General features: G+C 43.1%; 1 protein-coding gene across 1 annotated transcript in view; it reads left to right on the top strand.

Annotated features, from left to right (window-relative positions):
* Positions 1–18,099, top strand: part of LOC110305069 (NACHT, LRR and PYD domains-containing protein 1a) — a 43,050-nt gene that overhangs the window by 22,703 nt on the left and 2,248 nt on the right. Inside the window, exons 3-10 of the mRNA XM_021176843.1 lie at positions 2,495–2,665; positions 3,420–3,590; positions 5,797–5,886; positions 7,918–8,009; positions 9,300–9,399; positions 10,789–11,012; positions 15,701–15,963; positions 16,455–16,580. Coding sequence (XP_021032502.1) covers positions 2,495–2,665; positions 3,420–3,590; positions 5,797–5,886; positions 7,918–8,009; positions 9,300–9,399; positions 10,789–11,012; positions 15,701–15,963; positions 16,455–16,580 — 1,237 coding nt within the window. The remainder of the gene's footprint in view (positions 1–2,494; positions 2,666–3,419; positions 3,591–5,796; positions 5,887–7,917; positions 8,010–9,299; positions 9,400–10,788; positions 11,013–15,700; positions 15,964–16,454; positions 16,581–18,099) is intronic.

Genomic DNA, 18,099 nt, shown 5'->3' with positions numbered 1-18,099 from the left:
TCAATGGGAGGAGAGGTCCTTGGTCCTATGAAAGCTCAATAGATGCCCCAGTTTAGGGGAATCTAGGGCAGGGAAGTGGGAGTGGGTGGGTGGGTGAGGGAACGCCCTCATAGAAACAGGGGGAGGTAGGATGTGATAGGGTGTTTCCAAGAGGGAGGAAAATCAGGAAAGAGGACAACATTTGAAATGTAAATTAAGAAAACATCCAATAATTTTTTTAAAAGTCAACAGATGTTCTAATCTTAGAAGTATTGTTAGCTATTCATTGAGCAATATTATGGTTTTTATTTATTTGTTGTTCAATTCAGTATATGGGAATTGACACTGCTTTTGGGGGCCTTACTTAAATCTTATTAGCATGACTCCATGTATGCAGGTATAAGTGTAAAGATCAGGGAACAACCGTTGGGTACTGTTTATTTTGCCACCTTTGTTGTCGGGCTAGTGAGCCAGCCTCTCTACCAATGATGCCATCTTTCTCACTGCTTTGCCAGTCATCTGTTCTTGCATGAGCCTGGTTTGATTTTTTTTGGGGGGTGGGGGTGGTGACTTCCCATGTTCCCTAAGTTCTTCAAGAACTTCAGGGTTGTAGATGGGGACAGGGGGGTTCTGGTGTTAGGGTTCAGTTCCCCCATTTGATTCTTGATCTGTCAGTAAAGAAAGCCATGGGCCAATTGCTGGGCAGAAGGTGCAGGCAGAACTTCATGGTCCCAGGAGGAAAAGGGCACACAAGGAAGAGAAGAGGGAGTTCCACCATGCTTTGGATAGAGGAGAACCAGACATCGATGTGAGTTCTAGGGAGGAAACAGTGGGCTAAGATGTCTAGCAGGGACTAGATTCAACTGACCAACTAAGTAACGGCAGGTGGGAGGTACAAAGCTAAGAGTCGTGGTAAGAGTGAGTTTCCCAGGTGGGAGATAGTAGTGCCCAGCAATTGAACCAAGAAGGCAAGTTGACAATGAAAAAAAGAAAAGAAAAGAAAAGAATTCTGAGTATGTACAGAGATGGAGGTTAGATAGGACAGGAGATCCAGGAACACCATTCTGTTTGAGAAGGTCAATGCCATTAGGACCATGGAGTGATCCCATGGGAAAGTGGAAGTCTTCAGCTGCTAGGAAGAAAGAAAAGTTGAGAGGAAAAGTCAGACAGATAAGGCTGACAAAAAAATAAATAAATAAAAAACTAGGAGTCCATTACACACAAGGAAAATAGTTCAAAGGTAGAATTAGCCAAAGCCAAGAGAAGATAAAGGACTAGCTCAGGAAATTAAGGCATCAGAATTGGCAGTGAACAATTTCTCTGTGTGTGGCTCATAATGGCAACTCATACTTTTTAAATAATATATTCTGGATTTCCACATTCATTCAGTGTAAATACTGACAATGCATCAAAACTGCCATCCTAGGGAAGTGGATCAGCAAGGAAGAACATTTGCTGCTCTTCAAAAAATGTGGATCCATTCCAAGCACCCACATTAGATGGCTCACACTACCTTAACTGGAGTTCCTGAAGATACCAAGCCCAGCTTCTATGCTCTGCCTGCTCCTACATTCATATAAGGCACAGACAAGCAGGCAAAGTATCATACATACAAATTTAAAAGATATAAATACTTTTTAAAATAATCATTCTTTGAAATTTACTACTTGGTTTCCCTAATAATTCTTTGGTGTTGTGAATTTATCTGTATCTCTATCTCTCTGTGTGTCTCTGTGTGTCTGTGTGTGTGTGTCTCTCTGTGTATCTGTGTCTCTCTCTGTTTGTCTCTGTCCCTCTATCTCTGTCTTTCTGTCTCTGTCTTTCTCTGTCTCTCTCTGTGTCTCTCTCTGTCTCTCTCTCTCTCTGTCTCTCTCTGTCTCTCTCTCCTTCTCTCTCTCTCTGGGAGGGGGAGTGTCAACTATCCCTTCTCTCTCTTCTCTCTATGGTCCTCCTTGTATCCTTGTATCCTTGGAAGAATTCAAGGACCATGTGAACCAACACAGCTATAGTATACAGAGTGTGATCATGCTTGACATACCATCATGAAGTCATTCTCAACTGCCTCTCCTGAGCTCTTTTCCTTCCAGTTTTCCAGTTCCATCATGAGACTCAAGAAATGTGTTCCAAAGGAAAGCAGGTGCTCTCACATCAAAGAGAGGAAGCCTATCTGAATTCCCAAAGCCCCACTTTGTGTCAGTTCCTAAGCTGAGCACTACAGCTTAAAAAGAAAAGATGCAAGCCATTTGTTCACACGTTTGGGACACTTGGACTGAGTCAGAAGCAGACACACAAAATGAGCACACAGCATGCTAATAGAAAGGACATAGATGAGGAACCACACAAAAGAGAGGATCCAGAATATGAAGCAAAGGAACATGTAGATGTCTAGTGAATTCTGGGGATGGCATACCAGTGCCTGGGGCTCAGGCAGATAGAAACCTATCTGCTATGTGGGGCTATGTACAGACCTTGCACATGCATGTCACATCCCTCTCCTACCTCTCTCTACCCTCAGGTACAGATGGACCCCAATCACTGATGCCAGTTGGAAGATTTTCTTCTCCAATCTTAAGTTAACCAGAAACCTGGAAGAATTGGACCTAAGTGGAAATCCACTGAGCTACTATGCAGTACACAGTCTTTGTAAGGCCCTGAGAAAGCGTGGCTGCCAACTAAAGACCTTGTGGTGAGTCTGGACTAGGGGGTTCTCGAGAACCCTGAAGCAGGTGTAGATGGAAGGAGACTAAAGTAAAGGAGAAGGGTAACTCTAGAAGGAGGCTTAGTATTTATCAAATATTCACTGAACTCCCTTTACACCTATAACACATGCCAGACTTGTTAAGATAAACAAATGGGATTCTGTTCTTGGGGATCATGAGAGACTTCATCATCAAGAAATCCCACTAGCTAATGATAACACTGGACTCATGAGGACTTCAGTGGAGCACACTTCTTGAGGACATGGATAAAGCAGAAGTGAAGAATACAGAGGCAAAGGGAAGCCTGAGGGGAGAAAGCTCTAGGTCCAAGAAATGATATCTTCCCATTTCCTCCTGCCCAGTGCCCTTATAATCAAACTTCTACTAGGTTTCTATGGACTTTATCTTGATTAAGACTTTACTTAATGAATGAGATCATGCCCTATTCTGTGTCTTTTGAATTTCATGTCACATGACTCTTGAAATAGAGCAGTGAGAGGTTCTAGGTCTATGGAGCTCTACCTTGGCCAATGGCAACAGAACATTGATCCTGACCCTATATCCATTGCTCCTGCAGCTCAGCTGTGGAGAGCTTGGAATTCTCTGCCTAGACCAGAAAAGGCACAACAGAGACCTAACCACTGGCAGCTTAGCATGCCAAGGCTCACAAAGGGAGACCTGAGATAAGTTTTCAAAAGCAAAGAGCCCTGGATAAGCTGACAGTGAGCATCTCCCATGCAGGCTTGTTGAATGCGGCCTCACATCCACATACTGCTCACTTCTGGCTTCAGTACTCAGTGCCCGCTCCAGCCTGACTGAGCTAGATCTGCAGATGAATAACCTGGGTGATGGTGGTGTGAAGATGTTGTGTGAGGGGCTCAGGAACCCTGCCTGCAACCTCAGCATCCTGTGGTAAGCAAGCCCTGAGATACCTTTCTGGACATAGGATGGGAAGGGACATAGGTGAGTTCCCAGATGACAAAACATAGAAAAGGGATAGATATATCATAACCAGCCTGACTCCTGAGCAGCTGTGCCACTAACACCCTGTGATTAGGCAAGTCACTGTCTTCTGGAAAACTCAGTCTCCTCATGGATTAAATGGAATGTGATACCCATCTCATGGACACAGAATGTATATTAAACAGTACATATGAAACAGCCTACAGTATACATATGTAAAAACAAACTAATACTAGGTAAGTAGCTGGGTATGGTGGAATCACATACATTAGCATGGCTATATATAGTAAGGGAATCTCAGGTTTGCTTTCCTCAAAGAGAGTGCTTCTATCATTTATTCATTCATTAATTCATGTATGTATGCATCATATCAAGTCCTCTGTATGCCAAACATTGGTGCAGGCCCTAGGAAACAAAAATGAATGCATATGACTTATTCTTCTGAGTTATGTGGAAATAGAGAAATATTGATCACCCATCAGCCTGTGACTCTGAATTGACAAACTGCTGAATGTTGTTCGGTCAACAATGTTATGAGAGTGTAATTCTGTAAGAGGGATAATTTTACTGAATGGCACAAGAGATCTCTCTGAGGTATGAAGGAGAAATAGACCTTGTTTCAGCCAAAATGAGACCAGCAGACCAGGCAAACACAAAGTTGGGAAAGGCTCTGGAAAAGATAGGTCCTGGAACCATAGTCACCATAGAGACTACTACAGTAGTCTGAGATAGTTTTCAGCACCTAGAGCTGTACCATTCCTCCTGGCTTAAATTCCATACAAACTAAGAAAGCATCCAAACTACAGCCCTGGAGATATGTGTCCTTCTCCATACAGCCATTCATGCTGTCTCTAAGTTGCTTCCTCTCTGGTCCCTCCACCTCTCCAACACAAGTCCAGACCGTTTCTAGAGGAACACTTCCCAGAGGTTGCTGGCCAGTGGCCATCATGAGCTTAGAGAAGCACAGATGCTACATACCCCTGTACCCAGGGCCTGCTGGTTCTTCCAGACAACAGGAAGAGTCAAGCAAGCCTGTGCCCTGGGATTTCCCTCTGTCTGGCCTTCTCCTGCAACCTTCAAACCTTAGGAGAAGTTTTGCAGTGAAGATCCTTATTTTCTCACCTCTGGTAGAGGAAACAGGCTCAGATGGTTGGCACATTTGCTCCTCAGCAAGTTTTTTAGGCATGACTGTTCCTCGTACAATAAAGAAGAAGTCCAGGACTGGACTTTACTGAAGATCTGCCTTCCAGGCAACTCAATTACATGTGAATTCTTACCTGTCTCCTTCCCTCCTGGAGACATAACAATCTTGAACTCAAAGGTTCTGTTGCCCTCCCCAGAAAGCAACTTGATGTCATTTCACAGCCTCTCAGAGGAGGAGGAGGAGGAGGAGTAGTCTTTCCTCTCCCAACTTGTCTATGCCTCACAGCAGGCAGAGTAGCAATGATGTACCCATGCTTAGGAACTGAGGACTCTAAAACCCAGAGAAGACAGGCACTACTCTAACACCATCATCAACCCTGAAGCCTGAGTGTTATAAGAATGGATCAGAGGGCCTTGGTAGTGGCTTCTGTGTAAGGACAAGTGTTTCTTCCTTAGCACTAGAGGAATGGAGGGGGGAGGTGAGAAAGAACTAAGTCTCTTTCCTTCAAGGTGAATGCCATGGAACCTTGCATCCGGCACTATGTGTTCACCTTGAAGAGCTTCCCAGAATCTCTCTGGGGATGTGGGCATGACTATTAGCCTTTAGGAATGCAGACAGCTACAGATGTGCCCTTTGCCAACAGAAGTCCCCTCATCTATTGCCATGTTCCCCTCCCAAGGACAATCTATCTCCAATGACTGACCTGTGGAGAGCAAGTATAAAGGGCCAGCCCCACATTTCAGCTCTGGAATGTTTCAAAGGTCCACTTCCTGTATTCAGATCACTGAACACTGACCAAGTCCCACTGAAACTGCTTCATGAACACATCTTCCTCACAGCCTGCTGCTGCTCTCTCTGTTTCTATCCTGTCCTGATTTTTTATCAAGGATAATACTGAATGAGCCTCTTCACTGGCTCCATCCATAGACAACAGAGTCCAGGATCTGGACTCTGATGTCTTAAGATCCTGTGGTGGATCTCAGAAGAAGCAGCCCCCTTTTGTATTTGTAGGCTGGACCAGGCATCTCTCAGTGACCAAGTGATTGCACTGCTCAGGACTCTGGAGGCAAAGAATCCAAAGCTGCACATCTCCAGCACATGGTAAGAAGGAGAAGGAGACAAAGATCCGCCTGATCAACCCTGGCCCTATGTGGCTGGTTTGAAGCTGGGAAATGGAGAATGGGACCTGAGGTGGAAAAGACACAGAAAGCCTGAAAAAAAAACAGGAAACCACAGAGACTGAAGTAAGGAAGGGGTCTGTGTGTACAGAGGTTGTAATTTTTTAGCAAAAATAGGATTATACACCATGCCAACTTAAGCTCTTCCATCAGAAAAAAATATAAAAAGGTGAATTAATGGAGTGTCCTCTGGGAACAGTAAGTGTGATGTCAGTGAAGAAAGACATAGAGAAATGCTTAGAGAGCAAAACACACTCTGTGTATCACTGTTTAAACACTAATGCTCAGACAGACACATACATAAAAGAGAATGTGCATGTTCCAACACACACACACACACACACACACACACACACACACACTACTGTGGAGTATGAAGCCTCAGGGAGGGAAAAGTCCATTTCCATCCCCCAGAGACTGTACTAACCCTGATTTTGGACACATTTCAGTTCACGACCATGAATTCCATCTGTTCCCAAGTTCCTAGCTTCTGTGCTGCATATGAAATGGAGGGGCCTTTAGACAGAGGAGGGTCATCCATTCATTTAACAAACATTCCTGCAGAAACACTATGCATCAAACACTATTTGGCCATCTGAGGGCACATTCATGAACAAGGCAGACATGGCCCAACATTTATTACCTGAGTCGAGCAAAGAAGGGACACTTGGTCCCCCACTGTCCACATAATTGTACCCAGGGATTCTGTAAGTGCAGTGGTGGTCTGTTTAACAAAGCTAAGGTGAGCTGTAGTGACCTCTCAAAGATGGGAAATCTGGGAAGACCCAAGAAGAAAACACCAGGCGTAGAGTATAAGAAAGCAGAGAGAGCAGCTCCTTGGAGGGAGAGGAAACCACATGTGGTGAGCTTCAGCTCTGCTTCACCATCACCTGAGAGATCCACAGAAATGTATTTGTGCTGACTTAGACTTTCAGATAGGGCAGCTTCCTTCAATGAGATTTCTGACTTAGAAGACTATCCAGGTGACATTTGAATGGGGTATTTGAGAGGCACCTGTCTAGAGGTCAATGAGCAAGAAGAGGTGGTATAGGAGGCCCTAGAGTGGACAGGGGTCAGAGTAAGAATAATGGCCCATGCCAAGACACTTCTACTTCTGCCCAGAGGCAATGAAAGGCATTCCATGGCCTCAGTTATGAAGTGGCATCTCCTCCCATGTTTTATGGTCAGCTACTATGCAGAAAATGTGCTGGAAGGGGCAACATCAGGAGCAGGAATACCTGTCAGAGGATGCAGGTGGTGGCTCGGGACACTGCCCACTTCATCCTAGGACTAGGATGCAGGCTTGATGAGTTTAGAGTAGGGAACAGAAATCAGGGAGGTTGAGAAGGTATTGTCTTGGTGATTAGCATTCAGAGTAAGTGATTATTAGCTTTTTTCACTAGAACACAATGTCTGACACTGGGCACCACATATAAAGAACAGAGATTATTTCTTGTAGTTCTAGATATAAGAGGGCAAGGGTATGGACTCTGTATCTAGAGAAGCCTTTCTTGCTCTTCCATCTGATTTCACAACAGAGAAAGTTGAAATAAAGAAGTTAAGCTGGATTTTTTGGCAATCTGATCAGGGCACAGGAATCTACCTCTGTGGTGATGTTATTGGCCCCTTAACGAAGGCAGAGCCCTCATGATCTCATTGTGTCTTACCCTTCATTCTATGAGCACTGTAGCATTGCATTCAGGATTAACATTCTAATGTGTGAACACTGGGGAACACATTCATATAAAGCAAAGGAGGGGTTGAGATTAACCTGGTTCTAGCACCATAGTTGCATAGGAGGATGGGGGCCCTCATACAGTCGTGGCTCAGAGTATAAGCATAAAACAGAGTAAAAATACAGATGGGTTGGATTTTATGTGGGGATATGGTGTGCACAACCCTGGATCTCCATGCTTTTCCTGACATCTGAGGGAAAGAGTTTGTCTATGTGTAGGAAGCCACATGTGATGGTCCCTACAATGAACATGGATAAAGAAGAAGTGGGTGATAGCCAGGCCCTACTGAAGCAGCAGAGACAACAGTCAGGTATGTAAAGGAATCAACCCAGTGCCTGTAAATATAGGATACAAGAACATCTGTAGGGGAAAGACATCATTTCTCTTTCTTGTTTGATTTTTTTATTTCATACACAAGTACTATATTTACATTATTCCTGCCCCTCCATCTATTCACTCAAACTCCTCCTGTGTTCTATTCACAAACTCTCAAATTCCCAAACTCTTCTTTAATATTATTGTTGTTAAATATATGTGTATATACACTTATGTGTACATATGCATATATAAATAAAACGGGATGAGTCCATTTACTGTTGGTCATGTATACATGTTTGAGGGTAGCCACTTAGGATTGGATAATCTATGTTGTAACCCTTGCCTGGAGAAGGCTGACTGATGTTACCTCTCTCCTACCAGCTGTTAAGTGCCTATAGCTCTTTATTTTGGCATGGAACATTAAGAGATTTCCCTCACCTACATTAGCATGTCAACTACTGTTGTCATCAAGAAAATCTTGTTGAAGCAGTGATATTGGTGAGGTTTTATGAGCACAAATTCCCTGTCCCATACAGAAAGCATTATCTGTAATAAATGTCCTGGAAGTGCTCATCATTTTTATCCCCCTGTCTCTGACATGGAACAGTACAAGTTCACCATAAACAAAAGCCTCACCCTTTTCGAGACCTTTTTCATACCTAGAACCCAGAGGGAGCATTACTTCCCTCTATCTCAGCCTTGGAAGCTACTGCTGCCCCTTTCCCAAGTCTGTGGCTTGTATCAGGCTCTGTACCAGGGCTCACTGTCTCATTCTGATCTGCTATGTCCTAGGACTCACCTCAGTATCCCTGCTCATCCATCTTCTGAATTATGTTCTTTTCTCACCATAACCACTTGAGACAAGCTAGGAAGAAAGAAAACACAAGGGCTGGCTTAGGAGCAGGTATGGTAGGATGGCTGCTCAAAAAAGACAATGTAAAGAAAATAAAACAAAATGCCACAAATGCATATGCACACACAAACACACACACACACATATGCAGGTAGCCTGGGGATCAGTGATACAGACTGAATATTCACTTCCTGATAAGGCCTAAACTGGTCAATCTAGAAAAAGGTTCACAACCTTATTTAACCAAAATAACAAAGAACAAACCAAATTAACAAAATAACAAAGTTCAGCAATGGTAGATTACTGGGGAAGTCAGGGGAGATGAGGCTTTACAACACAGAGTGACCACTGGCTGGCCTCTTCTACAAGAGTGGTAAACATAACTTGTACCATTAAAGACCTTTCATCCATGCTCTCCTGTCTCTCCAGGAGACAAACACATGGAACCTCTGGGGACTGAAGATAAGTTCTGGGGCCCTAGAGTACCTGTGACTACTGAGGTGGTTGACAGAGAGAGGAACCTGTACCGGTGAGTGAGCTTTGTGTGGCATAGGCTAGCTGTACCCAGTCTACTTTCCATAAGGGATCTACCTACACAGATAAACCCCTAACCCAATCTATGCTGTAACTTCTCCTCTCTTCACCAATTCAGGAGACTTAGACCAGGAATAAAATAAAAATTTGGGGCTGATATAAAATTAGGGGACTTTTTCAAAAAAATTATAAAACAGGAGACCACAAGTACTTCCATTTTCAGTTACTCAGATCCATCAACCACTTTCAATTTGTTTCAACTATGCTCATTCTTTCTTAGTCAACACTGTCACAGTACTGTGACAGTACAGCTGTCACAGTATTATAGGGCCAAGACATTATATGATTTCACCCACAATAATTTCACAATATATCCCATTATTAAGATAGGACCTAGACTTCCACAACCAGCACACCACTACCAGTTCAACGTGCTGACCTTAATACTTCATTTCACCGAAAGTCTGTGCTCAGCTTTGCTCCTTATCTGAAACAGTCTATCTGGTGATTAGTTTATCCCTGGTGTACACAGCATCCCTCCCCTCATTATATTCCTTTTCTCCTGTCTTAGATCCACCTTAAATCTCTGTACTCTTTGCATTCTTGCTTTACTAACAACTATTATATGCCAAGAACCCCCCTGAAGCTGAGAACATGACAATGTTTATGGCAGCCTTGTTCTCCAAGAATTCTAGTCTCACAAATAATTGCCTAAATACCCAATGGTGTCTTCTATAACCTATTACCCTCCTCCAACACTGCCACAGTCACTGTCTCAGCTGAAGAAACTGTCACTTCTCATTTCCTCTCACAGAAACTGGCACTTGTCTACCCAACAGTTTCCAAACAGAAAGTGCTGAGAAAATAACTGAAGATCTTGGTAAAGTGTTCTTTCAGGACCAATTATTTACCACTATTATCATCAGATAGACTCTTATTATTGAGAAATGTACACTTTAAGAATAGAAACACTAAAAACTGAAGATGTATCTGATTATTTGAGCCCTTGTCTAGTGTGAACAAGGTCTTAGGTTTCTCTCCAAACTTTACACATACAAGTACACAAACACACACACCTCTATTTCATCACCCTCAACACCATCACAGGAGAGCTGACAGCTCCCTACATGTGCTACATGGAGATTTGCATTAGATAGCTCAGTACCCACAGTTCTCTAAGGTGATGTTGTCATTAACCCTATGTACAGATGAGGAAACACATTTGAGAGATTAAGTGACTAATCAGGAATCCACATAGAAAACAGAGGAAAAAAACTCAGAGCCAGCTGCCTGAAGTCTGCTGTGTCCCGAGCTCTACACTGGGTCTGCACACAACAGATGAATAGTCATATTTTTAACTGGTGTATGCCTCTCTCTCTTCCAGAGTTCAGTTACCCATGGCTGGTTTCTACCACTGTCCCAGTACAGGACTTCACTTTGTGGTGACAAGGGCAGTGACAATCGAGATTGAATTCTGTGCCTGGAGCCAATATCTCGACAAGACTCCCTTGCAGCAGAGTCACATGGTAGTTGGACCTCTGTTTGACATCAAGGCTGAGCAAGGAGCTGTGACTGCAGTGTACCTCCCTCATTTTGTGGCCCTCCAAGGTAACCAAGGGAAGCTTAAGGAGGAGGTGGGAATAATGGATGAGCTTGACAGGCCATATGGAAACTGTAGGATAGTGGGTGATAAATAACTGTTCAAAGGCTTCCTTAATAAGGCAGAGCAGTTTCCAGAGGTAAACAATGAAATGTTTTGTCATCACTTCTTGTCTGATGGATCTTCTTTGAAGTACATGTCTCCCAGCCTTATGACTTTACTTCTGTTTGACCAGAAGGAATCCCTAATTAGACAGTGATGTCCTCCATAGCAATGTTAACTGGTGATTATCGAGTACTCTTTACAAACTATGTACCTTAAGGTGTACTGTTTATACTCAGATGGAAGCGTACCCTGGGACTTGGAGCCCAGGACTCATACAGTTCTGAGGGGAAAAGGTATTCCAATGCAAGAGTATCCTGAGAAATGGGAGTTTAGGAACCACCCAGCTCTGAGAAGAAGCTTCCTCAGCAGAGGCATTACAGCTCCAAGGGGAGAGTCTCCCCAGCTGAACTGAAGATCTCAGGGTCCTCAGTCCTGCTCCTACTCTTTACTTCTTCTCTTCTTCTCTTCATTGCTTCTTGGCTTCTTCCAACCAAAGTGTCACACCAGGCAGAAAATCCCATAAAAGACATTTATTGGAGGTTCAAAATCTGGAGGGACAAATCCAGAGATGGCTGCCCTCTGCTCCATGAGTGGACAGCAAGGAATTGGACTTTAGACAGGGTTTACATAAGATTTCTGAGGGGTGGATCTTTTTAGGGCAGAGATATCCAGATTGAAGATTGATGGGATTTCAAGTCCTGCATGTGGGGAGCTGTGGGATTTGTGAGTTTTCCTGTTCAGGAATTGGTGGAGTTTTATGCTCAGAGATTGGTGGGTGTTTGTGGGAAGGAAGCTCAGGAATTGGTGGGTTTCCTACTCAGGAATTGGTGACTTTTTTTCACCTCCTTTTCCCTGTATCAGGCTCATGGGTTAGGGTGGGAAGTCCTTCCCAACTACAACTGGCTTTTGCAGAGGCACCATCTCTGTGGGGTTTCCAGGGAGGTGCTACCACTGTGGACAGCTCCTCAGGGCAGCATCTACTTTGAGATATCATGGGGCCACAATTTTAACAGGAGCCATCATTTTGGACAACACCTGTGGGACATTTTACTGCAACAGACATAGGCTGGGGCAGAAAGGAGGGGCCTGACACTGCTTTGATGAGGTTTTTGCAAAGTGATTCTTGGAAACTACAAGGAACATTTGCTACCCATGGTCAACCATACTGTAAGCCATTACAGTCCTACAGGCAGGGAGAAAATGATGTCACCACATTCCATTTGAGCCACAAAAGAGGAGTATTCTAAGAAGAGAGAAGGCTCATAAAATGTCCAAATGCAGTGATCTCCAAAGATTCCTTCAAAAAATGGTCTGATAAATACAAGTTTCCCAATGAATGGTCTCATAAAGAAAGCCAATACTACAGTCTGAAATTCTAGCACTCTGGGTGCTAAGACAGAAGAAATTAGAATTCAAGAGCATTCTGACCACGCAGCCAGCCTCTATGAAAGAAAAAGCAACAAAAAGGAGAAATCCAGGAGTATTACAAGTAGCTGGTCAGGTTTACTTCTCCTGCTTCAAGGAGCACAACAGTAGGATTACCAAGACACCAGTAGAATCCAACTCACAGCAAAGGAAAAAGATGTTTGTTCATAGTATGAAGATGGTGAGTAGAAGGTGGTAGAAATGTAGGGGTGACACAACACACACACACACATACACACACACACATATGTGCTTCTCACCACCTGCAGCAGTTGGAAGAACTAGCTGTAGGGTCATCACAGTAGGTGAGTTGGCTCAGCTCCTGACTAGCCACAGCACTTGGGAGAGCCAGCCATACAGCTTGCCTGGGCAGCACAGTAGTGCTGGCACTGGTCAAGGGAAAATGAATGAGCCAGCCCAGTGATGGAGAGCTGGCCCCACCACCCATCTGCAGTGAGGTAATATGAGCCAGCAGCAGAAAAGATACCCTCTGCCCTCTTGCCCCTCACCATGTTAAGCAGTCCAGAAATCTGATCCCAGAGACATGAGTGGGCCCATTAGCACGGACTACATCAAGTTGACAAGGGACATTCATCTTCACAGTTCTAACCATTGTCAACTTCATACCCAAGCACATCACTTTAAATCATGTCTCTAAAATTTCAGTTTTATTTCATCATGATAAATACAATCTGGTTTCAAGGGTCCCTTAATAATTCCAAGAGTATAAAATCTTCATCTAAACAGAGATGAAAGGCAACGTCTTAACTATGGAACTCCTATTAAATAAAAAACAAGTTACATACTTCCAACATTCAATGACAAAGAATAAACCCTGACATTCCAACATGGAAGAATCAGGGCATGGCAAGGAATGCTCAGAGACCACAGAAAGACAAACTCCATCATCACAAATTCTGCAGCTTCATTTCCAGCCATGGAGCTCATGGTATCATTCATTGGACTCCAAACGACTTAGATAACTCCCCCTCTCCAGTTGTACAAATGAAGTACACATAGCCTCTCTGTTAGACCATGTCTACTCCTTGCCTAAAACGTTATTTAGCAGGGAAAAAAATGTGGTTGTGGCTTCTCCAACATCCTAGGATTTATATTCCCTCTTAGGCTTCACTTTCAAAGGTTCATAGAATGACCTCCCAGGACCTCCTCACAGGACTTTTGACTCAAACACACTGCCTGGCCTCAGCTGCTATCTGAAACTGTGCATACTGATTCAATGACTCCTCTCAGTATAGCATCTTTCAAACATTAAAAAAAAAACTATAGGAATGATACTGTCAAGTTCTACTGAAGCTTTGAAATGTGACCACAACAATAGCTGTATAATGTACTGACCATAGGGAAACCTTACTTGAGTATTTTTGGAACACAGAAAGCCATCACTTTAAGCTTTATGCATTTAAATGAATTTGGTTATTCACAAGATGAAGGATATAGAGTGAGACTTTGCCCTCAAGACACCTTTCCTATTGCCACAGTACAATACAGTTTTCCCTTCTGTGATGATGATCTCTAACAATTACAGCTGATTTTGAAGAATCATTCAGAATGGTTTTTTGTCAAGAAATTTCTCTTAACAAATTAGTACCCTGTATTTAAATTCACCTTCACTCACATTCAGGGCATTAACACAATAAATCTATATCCTTGACCAATCTAGCATGAATAGATTCTTTCCATTTAAATTTCCCAATAAAAACCATTCTACTCCCAGAAAGCTCATGAGCAGGCCTCCCCTGCCTTCTCAACATTCTTGTCTTTCCTGCGTTCACCAAAATGTCACCATAAGCTCTGCTCTCAGGATAAAGCATTTCCAGTCCTAAGTATCAAATTCTTCATTATACTATCCAGAAAACAGTTCCAAAGGCCTAAGAACCACTTGACCGGCTTTTTTTTTTTTTTAATAGCAACAACCCAACTCCTGGTATCAACTCTTTATCTAGGTTTCTTTACTTGTGACTCAAAAAAAACTGATCAAAGAAACTCAGGAGAAAATAGATTATTTTGCCTCAAAGTTCAAAGGTAAAGTCAGTTCAACATGACATGGAAGTCTGAGAACATGGAAGTGTGGCACCTGGTAAACTTGCATCAACAGGCAGAATGCAGACAATAGTGAATGTGGTGCTTGTGTGACCTTCTCCATTTAACAGAGTCCTGGATCCTAGCCCATGAAATGATGTTACCCACCTGGGGGAGGTCTTCCAAAATCAATTATCCTAATCAAGATATTTTCCTTCTATTATGCCCCCAGGCCTAGACCTGAGGTGATAATAGATTTCATTATGTTCACATTTAAGATTAACCATTCCAGGGATTTAGATAGCTTTGTCTTCGGTAGACAAATGTACCCTGGGTCTCAATCATAACATCAAACTCAGTCCTGCAACAAAGATTTTAGTGAACACTGCAAAATCCTGAATCAGTGAGGTTGGTGATGACAACACCTTGGTGAACCTATTGGTTGTCAAGTTTCTTTATAGCATTCATGAAGAAGACCATCATGAACCTTCACTCCACTGTGAATATTCATGCAGTAACTATCCTGGGACAAAGTCAAATCTGTCTCCCAATGAGAGGAAGTCTGCATGAGTCACCCCTGGAAGGAAGACACATTTACCCTCCCTGGCACCATGAATTAGTAGTGTGAAAACACTTGATAATTCTGCCGTGTTGTCACTAGAAGTTAATTAGTAAATCTTAAATTGTAATCAGGTTTTCTCATAAAGATTAAAAAATAAATACAAACCACATAGAAATCATAATCAAGGCAGGTTACAAAAGAAAAATTTTTATTGGGGCTTACATTATTAGGAAAGGTTCAAGGACCTTCATGAGAAGGAGTATGGCAGCAAGCAGGCAGGCATGGCACTGAAGCTTACAGCAGTAGCTGAGAGTTTACATTCTAATAGGAGAAAAAGAAAACTGATAGTGGTATGAGCTTTTCAAACCTCAAAGCCCACCAGTGACACAGCTCCTTCAACAAGGCAATACCTCCTAATCCTTCCCAAGCAGTTCCAACAAATAGAGCAGACCATTCTCACTCAAACCACCACAGTCATTCTAAATCCTTGCGTAGTAGTTTCCCAGCCCAGCATGGATTGATGGGAATACTAATTCTACATCCCTTGAATCTCTTCTTTCACAGAGGGAATCATGGACAGTTCCTTGTTCCATGTTGCCCACTTTCAAGAACATGGGATGGTCCTAGAAACACCAGCAAGGGTGGAACAGCATTATGCAGTACTGGAAAACCCAAGCTTCTCCCCAGTGGGGATTCTACTGAGAATGATTCCGGCTGTCGGACACTTCATCCCCATCACTTCCATCACACTGATCTACTATCACCTGTATCTCAAGGACGTCACCTTTCACCTTTACCTGGTCCCCAATGACTGCACTATTCGGAAGGTGACACTGAGGACCACACATGTGGGGCCATGGTGGGCAAACATAAAATTTGAGTTATAGCTAGTGAGCCCCTTGGAGAGATTCTGAACTGAGAGTTGAGATACATTTCTATATGGGGAACCTGGTGTTCCTGTACAATTCTGCCTTCTTCTTGCCCCCTGCACACCGGAGTCTAACTCAACTCTTTTGGATGCCAATTTACTAATCCCCAATCAGCCTATATATCATCTTATCACCCACTAGAAGGATGAAATTTTTCTATGCTCAACCTGTAGCAACACCCTTCTTCTGTGGCAGTTACCTTGTTCCCAAAATGCACAGGAACAGGGCCAATAATTCAAATATTCATATGTCAGAACAAAAGGGAGAAGGGAGCTCACGAGGTGTCATCACCCTACCCCACAAAATGGACTGATCAACTGCCTACTTTATTCTGATCAGATGTTGTAGCCCAGAAATCTAGATAAATCACTGCCTGTAATGTTCCCTAGGCCATTGATGATGAAGAAATGAAGTTTCAGTTTGTGCGCATAAACAAGCCACCCCCAGTAGATGCTCTTTATCTTGGTTCCCACTATATCGTGTCTTCCTCCAAATTGGTGGAAATTATCCCAAAGGTGAGCATCTAGGTGTTTCTGATGCCAGACTTGGAAAACCTGTGGGGCTGGTTACAAGGCTTTGTAGAGGAATTACAGAGACAAAGTTTGGAGCTGAGACGAAAGAATGGACCATCTAGAGGCTACCATATCCAAGAATCCATCCTATAATCAGCATCCAAACGCTGACACCATTGCATACACTTAGCAAGATTTTGCTGAAAGGACCCAGATATAGCTGTCTCTTGTGAGACTATGCTGGGGCCTAGCAAACACAGAAGTGGATGCTCACAGTCAGCTATTGGATGGATCACAGGGCCCTCAATGGAGGAGCTGGAGAAAGTACCCCAGGAGTTAAAGGGATCTGCAACACTATAGGTGGAACAACAATATGAACTAACCAGGAACCCCCACCCCCCAGGAGCTCTTGTCTCTAGCTGCATATGTATCAGAAGATGGCCTAGTCGGCCATCAGTGGAAAGAGAGGCCCATTGGTCGTGCAAACTTTATATGCCTCAGTACAGGGGAATGCCAGGGTCAAAAAGTGGGAGTGGGTGGGTTGGGGAGTGGGTGGGTGAGCATGTGGGGGGCTTTTGGGATAGCCTTGAAATGTAAATGAAATAAATACCTAATAAAAAAGAAAAAAAGAAAACTGAGTTTGGGAAAGCAATTAAGAAGATTGTGGATGAGCAAGAATACATGAAAGTTAGGTGGAAATTAAATTAAGGAACCCAAAAAGAATGCAGATTAGAGGCCTGGGGAATTGAGGAAATCGATTCAATATTGCACAGAGAAGTTTTGGGCTAAACATGGAGAGAAGAATCCCAGGCTGAGGATTTGTGAACAGGACTTTCAGGATGAGCTCTTACTCATCTGTGCCTGTTATGGTTTGAATCTGAAATGTCTCCTACAGGTGTAAATGGTTAACAGTAAATGTTGGTCTCCAGACAGTGCTAGTATTTTGTGAATATGTGGAATCAAATCTGTGAGGCCTGGCTATATGTATATGTATATGTATATGTATATGTATATGTATATGTATATGTATATGTATATGTATATGTATATGTATATGTACATGTATATGACAAGCTATCTGCGGCAAGCCTTGAGGCTTATAGCCATGCACTGCTCCCACCTCAAACTGCTCATTCCTGATCCTCTGGAGTATAACAAGCCATACCACAAGTTTTCCACTAAGAATGGAGCCCCCCAGCTTCAGTGCATTCACCACAATGAAATTAAACAACAATATAAACCTTTCCTTAAGATGCAACCTGTCAGATTTTGTCAGAATAATAAGAAAAGAACCAGCATGCTGGGTCCAAGCTGGGTCCTCAGCCTTCTGAGTAATGATGCATGTTCATAAGCTATGGATCACCTCAGTGCAAAAGACAGTCAGTGTCTAATGTGATGTGCAAGATCAAGAGATTATGAGGTTGCAGAAAGACCTCATTCACATGAATAGAGGCGTCTCACACAGCATCTCTCTCTCTCTCTCTCTCTCTCTCTCTCTCTCTCTCTCTCTCTCTCTCTCTCT

The sequence above is a fragment of the Mus caroli genome, chromosome 11, assembly GCF_900094665.2.
Source record: "Mus caroli chromosome 11, CAROLI_EIJ_v1.1, whole genome shotgun sequence".
Lineage (NCBI taxonomy): Eukaryota > Metazoa > Chordata > Mammalia > Rodentia > Muridae > Mus > Mus caroli.
The sequence above is the reverse complement of the archived record's forward strand: the minus strand, read 5'-3'. Positions and strand labels throughout refer to the sequence as shown.